Source organism: Erithacus rubecula (genome assembly GCF_903797595.1).
Source record: "Erithacus rubecula genome assembly, chromosome: 2".
NCBI lineage: Eukaryota > Metazoa > Chordata > Aves > Passeriformes > Muscicapidae > Erithacus > Erithacus rubecula.
In genome coordinates, this window is record NC_136685.1 from 42402192 (window position 1) to 42418592 (window position 16401).

At 41.2% G+C, this 16401-nt stretch overlaps 1 protein-coding gene across 1 annotated transcript; it reads right to left on the bottom strand.

The window, feature by feature from the left end:
• Window positions 1-11397: 11397 nt before the first annotated feature.
• On the bottom strand, window positions 11398-16130 carry CD24 (CD24 molecule). Its single transcript, XM_079298872.1, has 2 exons — window positions 15965-16130; window positions 11398-13450 (listed from the first exon to the last, which is right to left on the bottom strand). The coding sequence occupies exons 1-2, from the start codon at window positions 16037-16039 to the stop codon at window positions 13265-13267; spliced, it is 261 nt and encodes an 86-aa protein (XP_079154998.1). The 5' UTR covers window positions 16040-16130; the 3' UTR covers window positions 11398-13264.
• Window positions 16131-16401: the final 271 nt, after the last annotated feature.

Below are 16401 nucleotides of genomic sequence, written 5' to 3' on the forward strand. Positions count from 1 at the left end.
GGCATGCCCTCCCAGGAACAAAGAATTTTCATTTTCTATCAACCTTTTGGCCTTTCACATTTCTTGAGTGTAATTTGCATTTGAAATCAGGACAGAATACAGGTTGATGCCACTATTTTTTCATTTTAAAGAGATCCCATGTTATTCTTCTGCCAGGTGGACTCTTGTCTCCCAATTTCTCATTACACTGCAGACAGTTCATATGGTCACATGAAATTGCCGTCAGGATAAAAAAGATAATGTTTCAATGCTGTTGTGAGGAAATCCATTTGTAAGTCTCCTGAACTTACACCTTGCTAGCTTTCTGCTTTGCTTGTATCCAAACAACCCTCAAATGGGAATGAAGGACAAACTGGATAATTTCAGCCCAGAAGAGTGAAGCCATTGCCAGCAGGAGGGAGTCAGTCCTGCAGCTCAGGCAGCCCTGAACTGGGCCAGAGAGCCTGACCCTGCTGGGCAGACTCAGACCAAGCTGCAGGAATGGTTCTTACACTGCAAGTGCTCCAGACCCACACCTGGAGCTGTGCCAGTGCAGAAGAACCATTTCTACACCCCCCTTCAGCTCAGATAGCATATTTATGTATCTGCACACAACCAAAAGGGATTATGGTGAATGATGCTCAGCAAGCTGGGTAGAGTTGTCAGGCTTCATCATTTTTAGCATCCTCAAACTCTTTTCATTAAAACCAAGAAATGTATGGATGCCACTGGTCAAAGGGTTCACTTCCAGCAGTGAAATATAAGGAGTCAGCAACTGAGAGGGTGGTGAAAGTTTCTGATTTTTTTTTTCATACTGCCCAAAGATAAGGACACTTGGACATGTCACATTTCAATTCTCAATATCACAAAAAATCAAGAACAGCCATTTGATAATTCTGACAGAATGATCTCTCAGATGTGAGGGGTTGAGATAAAAACTGAAGAGTGAAAATGAACAATGAGGTACAAAAAGGCAGGGATCTGCCCCAAAGCAGCAACAGCAAATGGTACCTTCTTCAGGTGTGAGGTTTTTGCAGCAGGGGCACCTTGCTTGTTGCTTCTGAAGAGGTAGCAGGGTTATAATCCATGTGTAGTGCTGCTGGTGCCACCTTGACTAGTAACAGAATGGGCTGCAGAATTGTCAAATCTGCAAGGTGAAAGGAATTGCTAGGTTCAGCAAAAGATTCTCCAGTTCATGTAGAACATCACTTCCAAGCCCCTGAGAAATGCTGCTGTTATCTCACCTGATCAAGGGACCCTGCATTCCATAGGAAATAGCAGGTGAATAACCATACCCCACCAGAAGAGGAGGGACTCATCAGAAACCATGAAATGTCTTTTGCATCTGGGATGCAAAGTGGGATTCCTGTGAGGAAAGGAGTTTAAAGATTGTGGTATCTCCTTTGCTTAAGCTCCAACATCAGAGGCAAGCTGCTCTAGCATGATGAATTAAAAATAACAACAACAACAACCAAAGTTCCAGTTTAGAAGGTGCAAAAACAACTGCACCAAATGAAGAATTTTATATCCTTGTTTCAGGTGCCAGTGCCACTTTTTGGTGTCATCCTGGATGTCACTCAATACCACTCTCCTCCTGTCCACTCCCCACTTCCCGTTAAAAAAAGGGCCTGAAAAAGTCTCTGCACTGCAAGGAGATACTATGGACAGAAGCTTAATCTGTCCATTAGAGAGATGCAATATCTAACAGGTAACTTGGCCTTCCCTCATACTCCATGGATCAATGCAAACTTCTGGTTATTTATAAGATAAGATATTATGCCATTAGCAGAAGCCACTCATGACAAACAACTCAGGCATTTGACTTCTACAGAAGAGTTGATTTTTGCTCTAACTCCAGCAAAATAGTGATTAATTGGAAGCTATTCCATGTTCCAGTGCCAAGGTGGGTAAAAAGCACCAAACAACATCTTGTGAACATTTATTCTCTGTGTTATTAAGAGAAAAAAAATTACACATCCAAGATAGCTGTCACAGTTAGTTCTGGTGCCTTCATTTCTGTATCTCTTTTCTAGGCACAGGTTAGAGTATTTGATATAACACTACAGTGTGTGTTTCTCTATTCAAGGGTATTAGAGAGAGCTGCAAAAGCAGAGCTGTATCATGGGCTTAAACTCAGAAGAAAATTCAGGTGCATGTTCAAGTAGAGCTGCCTTAGCTTCTGGCAGATTTTGCTTGAGGAGCAGAGCAAGAGGAGCCCCAGAGCACTGCCCCAAGCCAAGCACAAGCCTTTGTAACCCCAGGAGCAACTGGCCAGGGTCTGACCAAAGACATCCCCACTTTTCTTGTTCTCCAGCTGTCTCATTCTCCCCTGGGCAATGGTTGTGACACACAGAGATGTAGATAAAGCTCTTTCAAAATTGCACCAAAAAACCAAAAATTGTACAGTTGGAACATACAAAGGGGAAAAGAAGCCAGGTCACATGAGAATTATTCTGTCTTCTGACCTGGACCATTGCTCCTGTCTTGTGAGCAGCCTTCTCTTACAGCTCCTCTTGCACACATTCAGACAAGCCTGAGGACTCATTTGTCTCTCAGGGATGTCTTAAGCTATAATGAATGTTTTACTACACAGCACCATAAGTCTTCAGGATGAGAGGAGGAATGTAAACTCAAATAATTTACTAATGAAAATCATTAATAATAAATGTAATTACAGAGCTTTTGTAATGATTCAAGAGCTTCAGAATATTTAAACATCTGCATTGTCCATTTATGATTTTAAATCAGAGAAAGATCATAGAATTTTTACAGAAATCTATATCTAAACAATTATTTTAAAAGTAAAAGTTTATTTTGGAGGGGAAAAAAAGTCCAGGGAATGGAGAGAAAAAAAGGAAGGGGAACAAGTCTTTAAAATATGGTTTCAGTTTCTAGGCCATAGAAGTATATACACAATTTAAGTCTGAATGGGAGGAGAATTATGGGTAACTTGAATAGAGTCAAGACCAGCCATAGATTATGGCACTGAATATCACCAGAGCAAAAAAAATCATCAACATTTTAAAAAAAAAGGTAGCTAAGAAAATTAATGAAAAAATGAAAGGAGATCATTTCCAATTGAAAATATAAAGAAAAAAAGAAAGGTCACATAAACCAAATAACATATAATCAGAGAATTTTATATCACATTTCTGTTCCTCCTTATGTCACCACATTTTTCCTTACATTGAATGTTCAACAATATAAACATGTCAGTGGCGTCACTCCTCCTTAGAAATCTTCCAGCATTTTTCCATTATTTCTTCCTTCAAGATGAAGAGGGTTTCATTTTTTAACCCTGCATACATCATTAGTCAAGACTTATAAATAAGCATCCAGCAGTACCAGAACAGAACTGAAAAATTAACTGGCCCATTTCTTCTCTCCATCCCTTTTCTGGCATTACAGTCTTTACATACAGTCAGATAAATCAGAGCCACCTCCCCAAACAGTTTTCTCACAAAAAAACTTTATGATACCAGGGTTTTATGGTATCTTCCCTGCCTTTCTGGTCAGGACCCAGCACATATTCTAGGCAGACTTTTCATCTCTCTTGATGCATTCTAAAAGAGGTAGTAAATGTAATCAAGAACAAGGTGAATGGGAGGAGTCACAGAAGCTTTAATGAAACCCTACACATTGCAAATCATAAAACAATTGCTTCAAACAGAATTCAGTGCTGCTATCTTTGACTTCAACAAAAACCTGAGCCAAAATTACACAGCCAGGCCTCAATAATACAAAATCTTCAGCAATACTATTTATCATTAGAAATTCAACATATGTTATTTTAGTTTGCAAAAAAAAAAGCAAACAAAAAAAAAACCAAGTCAAACAAAAAACTGATTTTGTCCTATTTAATTTTTAGGAGGTTTTTAAATTACCACCGATATATATCAATTGCCACAAGATTTTACAAAAAGTCATGATCTGCTGCTTGTATTCAACACAAGTATTTTCTAGAGAAACTCAAGTTGATATGCCTGCTTGATGTTCACAAGTCATTTTGAAGATGAAAAGTAAGAAGTGCTGAACATTAAGCTAGTCTGACCATCTTCTCATTACAATGCAGATAGACAATCTCTCAGAGCAGGAAAAACGAGACACAAAGCTGGTCTGGTGAGGATCCTGTTTTTGCCTTTGAAAAATGTGAAAGTAATTGATAGTTTCAATAATACATAGTTTCAAAGTATTAAGCATTCCTTTGCTCAGTGCTTCAAAGGGGTCCCCAAATGCCTAGAAATGCAACTATTTTCCTTTTCATGTTTGATTGGAAAAAGTATTAAAAGGACTCTTAAAAATACAAATAAAGAGATCTATCCACTTTTTGATCCACCTTTATCTGAAATTAAAAAAGAAATTTGAGTGCTTTACATGTCCCCCTGTAATAAAAAGCCTCACAAAAAGACTCTGATGTGGAACTAATTTGCATTCTGAATGTGCTGAATGGACTACAGAGACTATAGTAACCTTTAGAGAATCTTTGCTGCCTTAAAAAAACCAATTCGTATTCTACCTCCTTCTGCAGAAAATGAAAGGTTGAAATATGTAAATTAGACAAAACAAACAAACCTTTCGTAGTATATTATGAGCTCCAGATTTCCTGTGCACTTACTAAAATTTCAGTAACTCCTCTTCCAATTTCAAGCAGAGTAAATTTGAGCTATTTGACAAATGTCTTATCACTATTTGATTTAAATGTTGCTACATACAGAAGCATATTTCAAGGAATAAAGCATTAAGAAACCACTTCTTTGAACTTCCTCACTGTCTCTCTCATGCCAGCAAAGGAATGATAGCTTTGTATTATTTAAAGCTCAATAATTTCTAGCCTGTCTGACTTCAACCTTACATGGTGTATGCACCTCTTCACATTTCCTTAATTCTAGTGTTGGAACCCGCTGACCCATGTCAACAGATTTTAACAGGGTGGTCAAAGCTATAAGCAGAATTAAATTCCTGCTCATCCTGTGAAAAAAGAGGGTTGAAGGGGAAAAAAATGCATCCTCTAAAAGCCTTAATTAAGAGATTGGAAACAACACACACTCATTCCATCCCATGAGAAACAGTGAGCCTTTCTAAAGACTCAGCTCACTCAGAAAGTGTCTGTCAGACACCAGCACTTCCTTAGATTTGGTGTTTGTGGGGTTCTCCACTAAGGGACAATCAAGTTAATTTCAAAAGCAATGAAATAATGATTTGGTATCAATTCCATTAAAATTGTCTTTCATCCACACAAGCTGTCTGTCTTTACTTATTTACCTTTGTCCTTATAACACTCTGCCAGTCCTACATAATGAGGCCACGCTGCTTCTCCAGATGCCCCAAATCCTTGCATCAACACTATTATCTTGGAACCAGACAGGAAAGAAAGGCTGTGAGAGGCCCTCCAGCCTTCCTCTTGCCCAAAGAAATGATCAGCTAGATCTGTATTATTTTGATAAGGTGTTTATCTAACCTGCTTTCAGAAACATCCTCAACCTTCCCCAGCAACCTGAACATGACTTGTTATCTTCACAGCACACAGGAAGGACAGGTACAGGCTCTGTACCTGCATCTCAGCAGCTGTCTTTTACTTAAAGGTTTCAACATGCTTCCTACTTTTATTTTTTGTGTCTAAAAATGCTCCACACTTTCTACCATTTTTTCCATCTACAGCTGTTGTGATTTTCATTGCTCTACTCTGAATTTTGCCAGTTGATATCTGCTAATTGGAGTATTGAAAACTGGATACAGCACTTCTTATTTTGAGCTTATAAGACTTCTTTTGAAGGGTTTGCCTTAAGCATTTTCAGAAGCTTCTTTAGTATTTTGCAGTGTCCTTTTCCCCAGCAAATCCACTATCTTCTAACCTTACCCCTGCTCTCTCCCCAGTCTCCCCACCAGTAATGTGCAGGACAGCAATTAAACCCCATTTTTAAAATCCCTTTCTCAGATGGAACAAACCCAGCAAGACTGCAAGCTCTTCAGGGCTGAAACCCTCTTAAAAGGCACTTAGCTATAAACTATTAGCTATAATTTGCTATACTAGCTATATTAAAGTCTATTAATATGGATATATCATATATATATTAACTTTAATTGGCTATACTCAGCTGTAAGTAAGAGTAAACACAGTATTTCAGTGCCACTGGAAATCAAATTTGAAGGGTCCATCTGGAAAAGGATGCAATTTCCCATATTGTCAGTTCATCAGCCTTTCACTGAGCCCCTCCTTCCTTGTCAGAGATGGATACAAACCCATCATTCTGGTCTTCAGCACCATGAGTGGCTCAAGCCCAGAACTGGGGCTTGGCTGGGGCCCTCAGTTGTGCCTGGGCTGAAGCCCCAGAGGAGTGTGGCTGCTCTGGAAGGATGCTGATCCCATGTGTGAGAGCTGGGACAGGAGTGTGGGCAGACCACAGAGACCAGGCAGCTCTGACCTCAGTGAATTCCCCCATCCAGCTGCAGCAGAGGTGAAGGACACCAACCTTGGTGGAACAAGATTTACAGACACTCCTTCTGCCATAGCAGTCAGAGGTTCTAGAGTATAAAAAGCAAAACAAGGAGGCACAAAACAGAAGAGAAAACTAAGCAGAGATCCCATGAAGTCCATGAGAGCTTTCAGCATTATACACTAATTTTACACAGAGGCCCATCACACTACAACCTGCAAGGACACTGATCTTAGCAGCAATTCAAGTCAGGCACCAAATTACCTTTGAAGACCTGAGCTTTAATTACTGCTGTCACAGAAAATGGTGTAAAACCTGCTGACAAATGGTTAATGCCTACCAGGAGTTTTGCAAGCTCTCAGCAGAGACTGCCCCTGCTCTGAGGAACACTTCATATCAGACTGAAAGAAAAGAAAAAAGAACGAAGCAGAAGTTGAACAATGTTAACCTGTACTGCTGAGTAAGAGCAGACCTGCTAAATGTAAACACATTGAAATACTAATTAAAGTCACAGAGTCCCCATCAGCTGCCTAGCAAAATCCAGCAAATCCCTAGTGGAATACATCACACATTGTGGGATCAAAGCTGACATCTCAGTCAGGTCACAGGAGTATGTGTGGCTGCTTTAACTCTCATCCACCATGCTGGCAATGTGGTTTTGCTTACAGTAAAACTGTGTCAGAGGCCTCAGATCAGTGCCAGACGAACAGGGCTAAATTACTGTGGAGTTTGTGTTCTGAAAATAGCTGCATGTTCTTTTGATATTTTAATTTCAGTAAAAATACAAATTAGCAGGGAAGAAAATATCCCGTCTGTCATTCCAGTAATGCTTCAGGTTGGCTCATTTACTGATGGCACTTTGCAAGAAGGCACACCTTATAGAAGGTGATTTCTGAGAAGGGAAGGTAATTACAGAAGGTAATTTCTGAAGGGAATTCCTGAGAAATTTGGAATGGAGGGATTCCAATGTGAAGAAATTGCTGTGTTGCATGTAATTTTGTGTTAGCTTCCTGAAACAGGAAAAACAACAAAATCAGAGTAGCGACAACAGCCTTAAAAAATAAAGTTGAAGATACTGTTGGAAACATAAAAAGACACAAAATTCCAGCAAGTTTTAGAAAGCGTATTTTTTAAAGTGTAGATAAGCAGATAAGTGACAGCAAATGTTGTTGTGTGTTGGAATAATGACGCCATCTCTTCTTTGCATTCCTCGCACAGCCCTGACAAAGGACTTTTCTTCCTCCTTGTTCAAAAACTTCTTCACACTTCATACATTAAAACAGTGAAACTTCCATGTTTGAGCAAAGACTCCACCCAATCTATATTATGTTTTACGATTCAGTGAAGTCCATTTTCATTCTACTAACATGCCTCAGACTGTCTTCATAACTGAATAGCTACCAGAAATTCTGCTTTCAGAGGAAACTCTTCCTGACTCCTAAAACAAGGAAGGTTCTCAAAACATGCTTTCTACCCATTTTAATAGATTTTTTTAATTCTTGCTATTATGGTTTTAATTGCTATAATGAACTGTATGTACTCAGTTCTGAATCCTACTAGTCCAGGCAATCACACAATATGCATTTGTTATTGCACTCGGGTGTATATATCCCTCTGAACTCAAGGTTCAGTCTATGCCTCAAAAGCCATCTGCGTTTTACACAACTCAGTAAAAAAATACAGCTTTTGTCACGTGAAGTTTCCATATTTCAGCATAATGAACACAGACTTTAAGTCCAGGTTATGCACACTAAGCGATCTGCAAAAGGTCCGTGCTGTGCTTTCAGTGAGAGTGGTTGAAAAGCGGGAAACAGAACAATTGCTTTACAGAGGCGTTGCTTCCTTTAATAATTTGTGCCACATAAAGAATACTTTTCACGCTAGGTCATTCAAGAGAGATTTTGGTGGAATGCGATCATTCAGTTTATGCAGCAAAACCAAGCTACCACGATTTAATTCTGCTGTGTGCTCAAATTTTATATTGTACACCCATCAGTTGTTAAAGCATAGCTCCTGTTAAGCTGAAAGCATAAAAGAAAGAGTCTCGTTTCACTTCTGAAAAGCCTGAAAATGTTTTATTCATGTATTTGTAGCACATACATTGCAGGGAGTATTACTGGATTCAAGAGAGAATTGAATGACGCTTCTCAGATGAGATTCTGTTAGTTTAGGGTTTTGATTGGGCAGTAAAGAATCTATCAGGTTTTTTTCTTCAGCTCCAGGTCATTCATTCTGGACATTTTGATGAAGTCTAAACCAGACCAATTATGCATTCATGAGCAGGATGCTGAGGGTTTCACTTGGAAAACTGAAGACTGATAACCAAAGTAAGGATCAAGTATCTTTCCTGAGGCTACTGCATAATGATGAAAAGACCACATCTCAAAGCACGTATTGCAGAAAGCCTGGTGTTGCTCTTCAAGCTGCTGTAGATAAACTGATGGATTTAAAATAGCCAGCCCCTTCATCTGCCGGGGCTCAGTAGACCTGCACAGTGCATCAAAAATAATGTGTGTTCCAGAATGAAGAGCTTTGTGCTGCTACGAGGCAGAGCTGACAGCTCCTGTTTCAAAGTTATCTTTAATGCAAAAACAAGAAACGTTCCCAGTTGTATCCATTACAATAAAGATGTTGGATGATAAAGTCTGCTACCTAAATCATTTCAGTCATGTATGGGAAATCAAGTCTCTATAAGCCTGAATGCACACAAAATGCAAATCACTCTGAACTGCCTCTAATACAAGCACATTCACATCCATCCTCGATTTCAGATACAAGGTGTTATTGTGAGCTCACTGCAGAGCCTGGTAACCCGAGTCCAGGGAAATGCTGACTTGGAAAGACGTGTGACAAAGAGCCCAGCCCTGCAAGTGTCTGTTCCCATGAGCCCTTCCAGAGGCCAACAGGCTGCATCAGAACGACTCTAGGGAGAAATTACTCCACATTTAACAATGTGCTGATAACATTAGAGAGCAGGCCACTGTCTCCAGCCAGCTCGAGAGTGTTTGTATCGTACAGGCAAACCTTAATTTGAAGGATTCAGCTAAGAATTGGGAATGGCTTGTCAAAATAACTGTGAGTTCATTTATTGAGACAGTAACAATGTTCCATCCCCACTTGGACAAAGGGGGAACTACCCTTGGTAGGAAACAGCATTGCCTGTACACATTCCTTGTGTGGAGAAAGGCCCAGGGGACAGGGCTGTGTCTTGCTGAGAACAAGGAGGCCACTAGCAGTGATGTTGGATCTGGCCCAAAATACTTCACCTTGTAGAGATTTTTGCTGAATGGAAGTTGTTCATTCAAAATCCCTGTGGATTTCTGAGCTAGCTGAAAACTGCAGTTTGGAAAAATTTAAGGGCTATTCAGAGTCTGATGTTGAGAAGGAAGGAATAGTAAGCTGCACACAAACTAAGTGCTTGTTTTAGGTATTTTCATTCAAATAACAACACCATACTTTATTCAGGACATACCTGGCTAGCATATGTTTGCAAGGAGAGCAGTGCCATGCATCAAACAGAGCAGTATTGTTTCAGAGTCATTGCAGTATGCACTAACCAAACACACTTCAGCTGGGCAGATCTGTGAGAGGCACAGATAGGTAAGAGCTGGCTCTAGTTAGTGTAGGTGCCATTTAAAAAAATTAAATGGCTGTGAAGTGCGTAGGCTCCATTGTCCTCCTCCCCCCACCCCGCCCGTTAAATACATCCATCACATCCCCTTTCCCTGGTGCATTTCTTCATCACTGATCCCATTGTCCTGTGACGGAATGGAACAGAACAAAGGTTACCAGATCATTTTTCTAAATCACTCATCTGGTCTGGTGTAAAAATCTAAAACTCCAGAGAACTTAAATAGCTTAAATGCTATTAAAGAGCAATCTGGCTCTATTTCTAAAATAAATTTTAAAAATTGAAAAAAGAATGGCACAATTAAGCCAAGCATCCCGGTTTTTCTGAATATTTCACTAAAGCTTCAAACACATTGCTTTATTTCTTTTATTGTACTGGAATATCACAGAATTAAGGCACATTGTTGCAGCCTTTTTCCTTGTGCCCCTGTCTTTGGAGAAAGTTTATTTTTAGTTCCATATTTTTAAAAAAAGTACACAGCTGGGTTGGTTGGTTTGTCTTCCTACTTTCTCCTGGAGCATTTGGAGAAAAGCTAAACAAAGGAACAACGTGCTTTGATACTCCCTGCACGTTCCAAGACTTAGTTAAACAGTGAGCTTTGATAAACTTATCCTGCTCCTTGGGTTTGCTCAGCCTACTGGAAAAGCAAAGGAGCAGAAGCAAAGGCTGCCACGCCACATTCCCTCCGCAGCCTTGGGAGGCCTCTCCAGGGGGCTCTTTCCCACTGGCAAATGCAGACCCATGTGCAGCATGCCTGAGTGCTCAGGCACTTGGAAATGCTTCTCTCCACATGCAGGGAGTGAAGATAACCACACAGAACAACCTTGGGCCTTAAGGGGTATCAGAAAGGAACATACCTGAAAAACAACACAGACAGAGTTTTGGAATGTCACGAACTGCAACTATTTGTTACTGAATGCTCATCTGGTTAATTTTTGCTTTAAAGCAAAATTTTGCATGAGTTCCTACCTCTTCCAGCCTCTGTCCTTCGTCAAGCGTGGTTCAGCTTGTACTACTGGGATATACCTACTGTGTTAGTGCAGTCTGTGGGAGTCAGAAACCTTAAGAAATTAATTCACATTGCTTGATAACCAGAAGCTGAGTAACAGCTTTTGCCATAAGAAAAATTGCTCATTGCCACCAAAAGAAATAAAGAAATAAAGAAAAACTCTATGCACAGTTTGTCTAACATGAAAGCAGTCATACTTTGAAAGGGAAGAGATGGCAATAAGTATGGAAAACTTACTACAGTTAGAGATGTTAACCCAATCTGACTCCCTGGATTCAAAGAGAAATCCAAACTCTCAGTGGCACAAAACTTTGCGGAGAAATAAAACTAATTACACTTCAGCATTTCTAGACCTTGAGGTTTTTAATCACATATACCATCTTGCTTAACAGTTCATTCACTTAACACAGGCAAGGTACAAGTTTTTGTAGAAGTGTCTGGAAGTGCATCTAGAATGCATTGCCTGTCCACTGTTTTATTTACAGTTTTTTTTCAATGAAAATCAGTAGCTAATAAATCAAAGCATTATTACACAAACACAAAATACAATCATTAACATTTTACTGGGTACAAATGATAAGCATAAGGAAATGTCCATGTACACTCACTGACGTGAATTTGTGTTAGCTTGCTACTAATATATGATACTGTGAATTGGTGGTAATATAACTGAAAGACAGATGTGTATTTAAAAAAAAATTAGAGAGCCACTCATGTTTGACATGATCTTATACTGAGATAAATATCTACAGACAGTGGTATGATCATGTACACTCACATGTGATCATATCAACATAGTTAATTTTTTTCTGACAAGGTATCATCATCAAGGTAGTTGAACCTCCTCAACAAAGTTTGCTTTGATCTAGTACCAGATACTATTTTCTAAAGTGTTGGATGATACAGAAACAATCTGTGCAAGTGTAGCAACTTTGATTCAGAAAAAAATTTTTAAAAAGTAGTATTTACAAAGGTAACTTTTAAATTCAGTGATTAAATTAGGACTCCAGTCTTCATATTCCAAACACCTGTTCATTTAATTTCTTTTTCTTTTTGGCGGTTTGCTCTCCTCTCCCCATTCCTTCTCCCCACCGCAAATATTAGCCCAGGTTTAAAGTAGACTATCACAATTAAAACTCTTCAGAAAACAGTAAGTTATTCACCTTGTGCCAAAAAAAAAAAAAAAAAAAAAAAAAGCAGCACTATAACATTACTCATAAGATTTCATAAATCCTTCATAATTAATGAAAATTCCAGGAGCAAAAATATCTTATACAACTTGTAGAACTTGGGAGGAGAAATAAAGGAAAGAGGAGACACACATCCATTGACTTTTTTGGTTTTTTGTTCTTTTCTGAATTTCATTTACAAAAAGCTCCTGGTACTTTTTCTAATGTTTCCACAGCTCTTTTCTCTGGCACATATGGTTTAATATACAAACAATTTAAATAAAATGTCAAATTCAAATTCCCACCATAAATAATTCCACTCTTATGAAAACTAGTGGGGTTTTAGCTATTTCAAAACTAGCCCAACCTGGCTAACCATTTGGTTAGGAATTAGGCATTAAATAAGAGGACTCTTACAAAAGTTTGTTATTCTATTTCAGCTTTGTAGCAATTTCATACAAATTAATTCTAGAAGAAACCCTTTTCACTGATGTTTCTTTTTAATACATCCTAATACCCATAAGTTATAACCATGCAGGCTGTGCAAGAAACAGATTTGAACTTTTCTGTGTTTTCTAGGGGTTCTATGAGCCTGTTGATGTTTCTGAACTTAAACAAAAAATAACTCGTGAAGTCCTTATTCTAAATGGTAGATAAACTTTCTAGGCTTTTTTCTTCATGGAGTGTTATTATCCATCCTTATAATAAGATACTGCATTTCTTCTCAGCTTTAAATTGGGTTTGTCAGTATTGTCTCTTTTTGCTTCCATCTTGTGTTTCAGATTCCAACTAATTTGGTGAAAGAGCTCTTAATTTTACCTCCTTGCTGAAGCTGGTCTTTTCTCACTGGTCAGCTTTGAAAGTCAGAATATTGAGTGCTTGTCTAGGTCGGACTGGTACTAATTTGAGTATGGAGTGGAACCAAGCTGGTTTGATGTGAAGTTTGGATTGATTTCTTCTCATGCTGGGTTGGAGATCTAGCCATGTCAGGCGGTTCAGGAAACAGGGTGGGGAGTGGTAGCCATTTCCATGCCAGAGTCTCTTAACAGCAAAAATACAGGAGAGAAACGGAGAGGATGAAAAAAAGACTTGTGGTTGAGTGAAGAGAATTTCCATGTCCGTGAGTGGTGGTATTGTTCACTGAATTTGTGACAGCTGACAGAGAAGTGGAACTTGCTGAAGAATTGTTTGAAGGTGTTGGACTTGTTCCATTGAGACCACAGTAGATCTAGAATGTGGAGAGGAGGGGAAGCAACAAAAAGGGTTATATTGTCTCTTTTAAAAAATCAGAATACATATTAGCAGCAACGAATGCTGTGCAGCCCCACTCAGTCACAGCACTCAAATGATACATACAAATGCTCACGCCTTTCATTGTGCAGTTAAGGACAAAGACGTTTTGAACTGCACGTGTGTGATTTGTTAAAGAAACAAATCTAATATTTTTCTAAATGTATTTACATAACTATTACTTTATGGAAATCCTCCCATAAATTAGCAGATATATAGGTTTCAAGAAAGCTCACACAGACACACACAAAAAAGTGCAAATGTAAAAAGAGCTATGTAAAAGCAAATCTTAGGATAAGAAGGACTTTCAAACAACTGCATGAATTGTAGTCTACGTTTGCAGATTAAGTCACAAACTAAAATATGTGGAAACAACGGTCAATAACCTATTGATACAGTTTCTGGGGCTGGTTTGCAGCTTCTTTTGAAGCAATAGTGGGGCTTTATGTGAGTGGATTTAATACTTCAGCCTGTCTTATCCTGCTGTGGAAGCACTGAGCTGCTGAAGTCAGAACAATGAAACCATACTGATTAAATCACAACCTATTTGCATTCTAGAACATACAAAGAAAAAAAAAAGTGCAGTGAAAACACTGTATATTAGCGAATTTTAAAAATGCTATCAGAAAGCAAAATAATTTTTAAAAACCACCTTTTCCCCTCATAATTCTGCACTATAGGGACAGAACAAAAAAACTTGCACTCTGTGCAACCTCAATATAGAGTTATTTTCTATATATGCGCAGGAAAGCTTTCAAAGATAATATAAAGTATTTTTAGTCCAATGAAAAAGAGCATGTGAAACGCAAGGATGAAAAACAAGAATCACATAATTTCATCTCCAAAAATGAGCATAATACAAAAAGGTTGGCTTCAACCCCATGGCAGCAAACTTGTATTCTACCAGAGCATTCCAGTAAGCTCTTAGAGTTGACTCAAGCAAAAGCATTATTTTTTTAAAGAGGTTAGTTAATTTAATAAGTAATTCTGTTCACAAAAGGTGCCCTTATTCTCTCATGCTTTAATGCTGCTGAGAAAATTGATTAGCAATAACTGTGTGTGTGGGGGGGGGGGGGGGAATCAATCCATCAATACTGAAGCAATGAAGTCTATGTTAAATTAATTTAGAAAATTGCATAAGCACTTTCTCTCGTTATTTCTTACTAAAAAAGCTTACAGTAGAAAAATGTAAGAATGGTGTAAAGCTTCTGGTAGTCAGCGTTTTTGGCAATCGGCACCGTGCTGGAAGCAATTTAGGACTGCAGGATAAAAATCGCTGTGTTGAAGTTTCTGTTAAAACCGGTCTGAAAGTGATCAATAGTGAATTGCTGAGTTAATAACCTACAAGGCAAGTCTCAACCTGCCCTGGAATTTTTTTCAGTCTTCATAAAAAGACTCCACCATGACTCCACTCTCGGTTATGCATTTTTAAGGTTTTCTTGGTTTTAAACAACAAAAAGTTTGGTTTTTTTTTTTTTGGTTTTTTTTTTTGTGGAAGAAAACAGGCTTATATCCAAGTTCCCCAGCGTCACAGTAGATGGGACCCCAGAGGTTTTCTCAACGTGAATGTAATAAAGACCGGTAACCCAAAGGGTCTGAACCTGCTCTCATCACTGCCAAGGGCAAGACTCCACTGAGCACAAAGAAGGAATAATGCCCTTCCTTGCAAACAAAGAGGAGAGGAGGAGGGAACACGATCCAGCAATACCGTTGCTGTTCATTTTTCTGATACGCTGCTATTCACCCCTTTGAAGAGGTGGTTTCTAGGAACAGCACACCGATACTACAGCCCGGGAGCCCCGCTCGGGTCGGCCCCTGGGAGAGGAGCGGATCGCTCCTGCATCCATCACCTCTGCGCCAAGGGCAGGGCTCGGCCAGCGCAGCAGCCAGAGGCTGCCGCCTTTGCTTCCAGCCCTAAGCCTCCCACTCCTGCCGAGAACCGAGCCCGGGACGGACCCAAACCCCGCAGCTTCGGAGCAGGGAGGGTCCCGCTGCAAAACTCGTGCCTTCCCGGGGCTCTCTCGGGTTTGGAGGGATCGTTCTCCCTCTAAGCAGCGGGGGAATGAACGCTCAGCTGCCGTTCGCATTGTTCCGCGGCTTTTCCTCGAGGATCTCACGGGGAATAAAAAGACGGCGAACTCCAACTCCATCTTTTTTGGTTTGACCGGGATAATCCACGGCACCGCCACCCCAGGGCTCCGGGCTCGCCCCGCCGCCATCCGCGCCCATCCCCGCCCCGTCCGCACCGGGGCTGCCCGGGCTCGTTCCCGCCGCCGCCGCGGGCGGAGGAGCCGCCCAGCACCCGCGGCCACCCACGGGGCGCCGCGGCGGGCTCCGGGACGGGCACACGAGCGGCAGCGCCTCCCGGGAGGAACCCGCCCTTCCCGAGGCGGCGGGAGGGTCTCGCCCCGGGGCCGGCGGAGGGAGGGCGCCGAGCCGCTCCGGGGCTCACCTGCGTGGGAAGGAGGAGGGCGAGGAGCAGGAGCCCCAGGCCGAGCCGCGCCGCCAGCGCCGTCCCCATGCCCATCTGATGCTGTCCCGCCGCGGTGCTGGTGCTGCTCCTGCCGCTGTGGCTGCGGATGAGAGGGATGCGCCGCTCCGCCGCGCCCGGCCCTTTTATAGCGGCGCGGTGCCGTGCCGCCCCGCCGCCGCCTTCCCCCTCCTCCGCCCCACACCTCTGCTCCCGCCCTCCGTGCCCGCCGGGCCCCGCAAGCCGCTGCCGCCCCCTGGTCGAGCGGCTGCGGGCTCCGCTCCCCCTGCCCGGGCTGTCCCGCGGGACCGGGGCGCGCTCGGCTCCTGCCGGCCCCTCTCCCACGGACCCGGGAGCTCTGCTCGCCCCCGTGGGTCTCACAGGCGCTGGCCCCTCTCCCTGGGATGAAGGGACCGGCA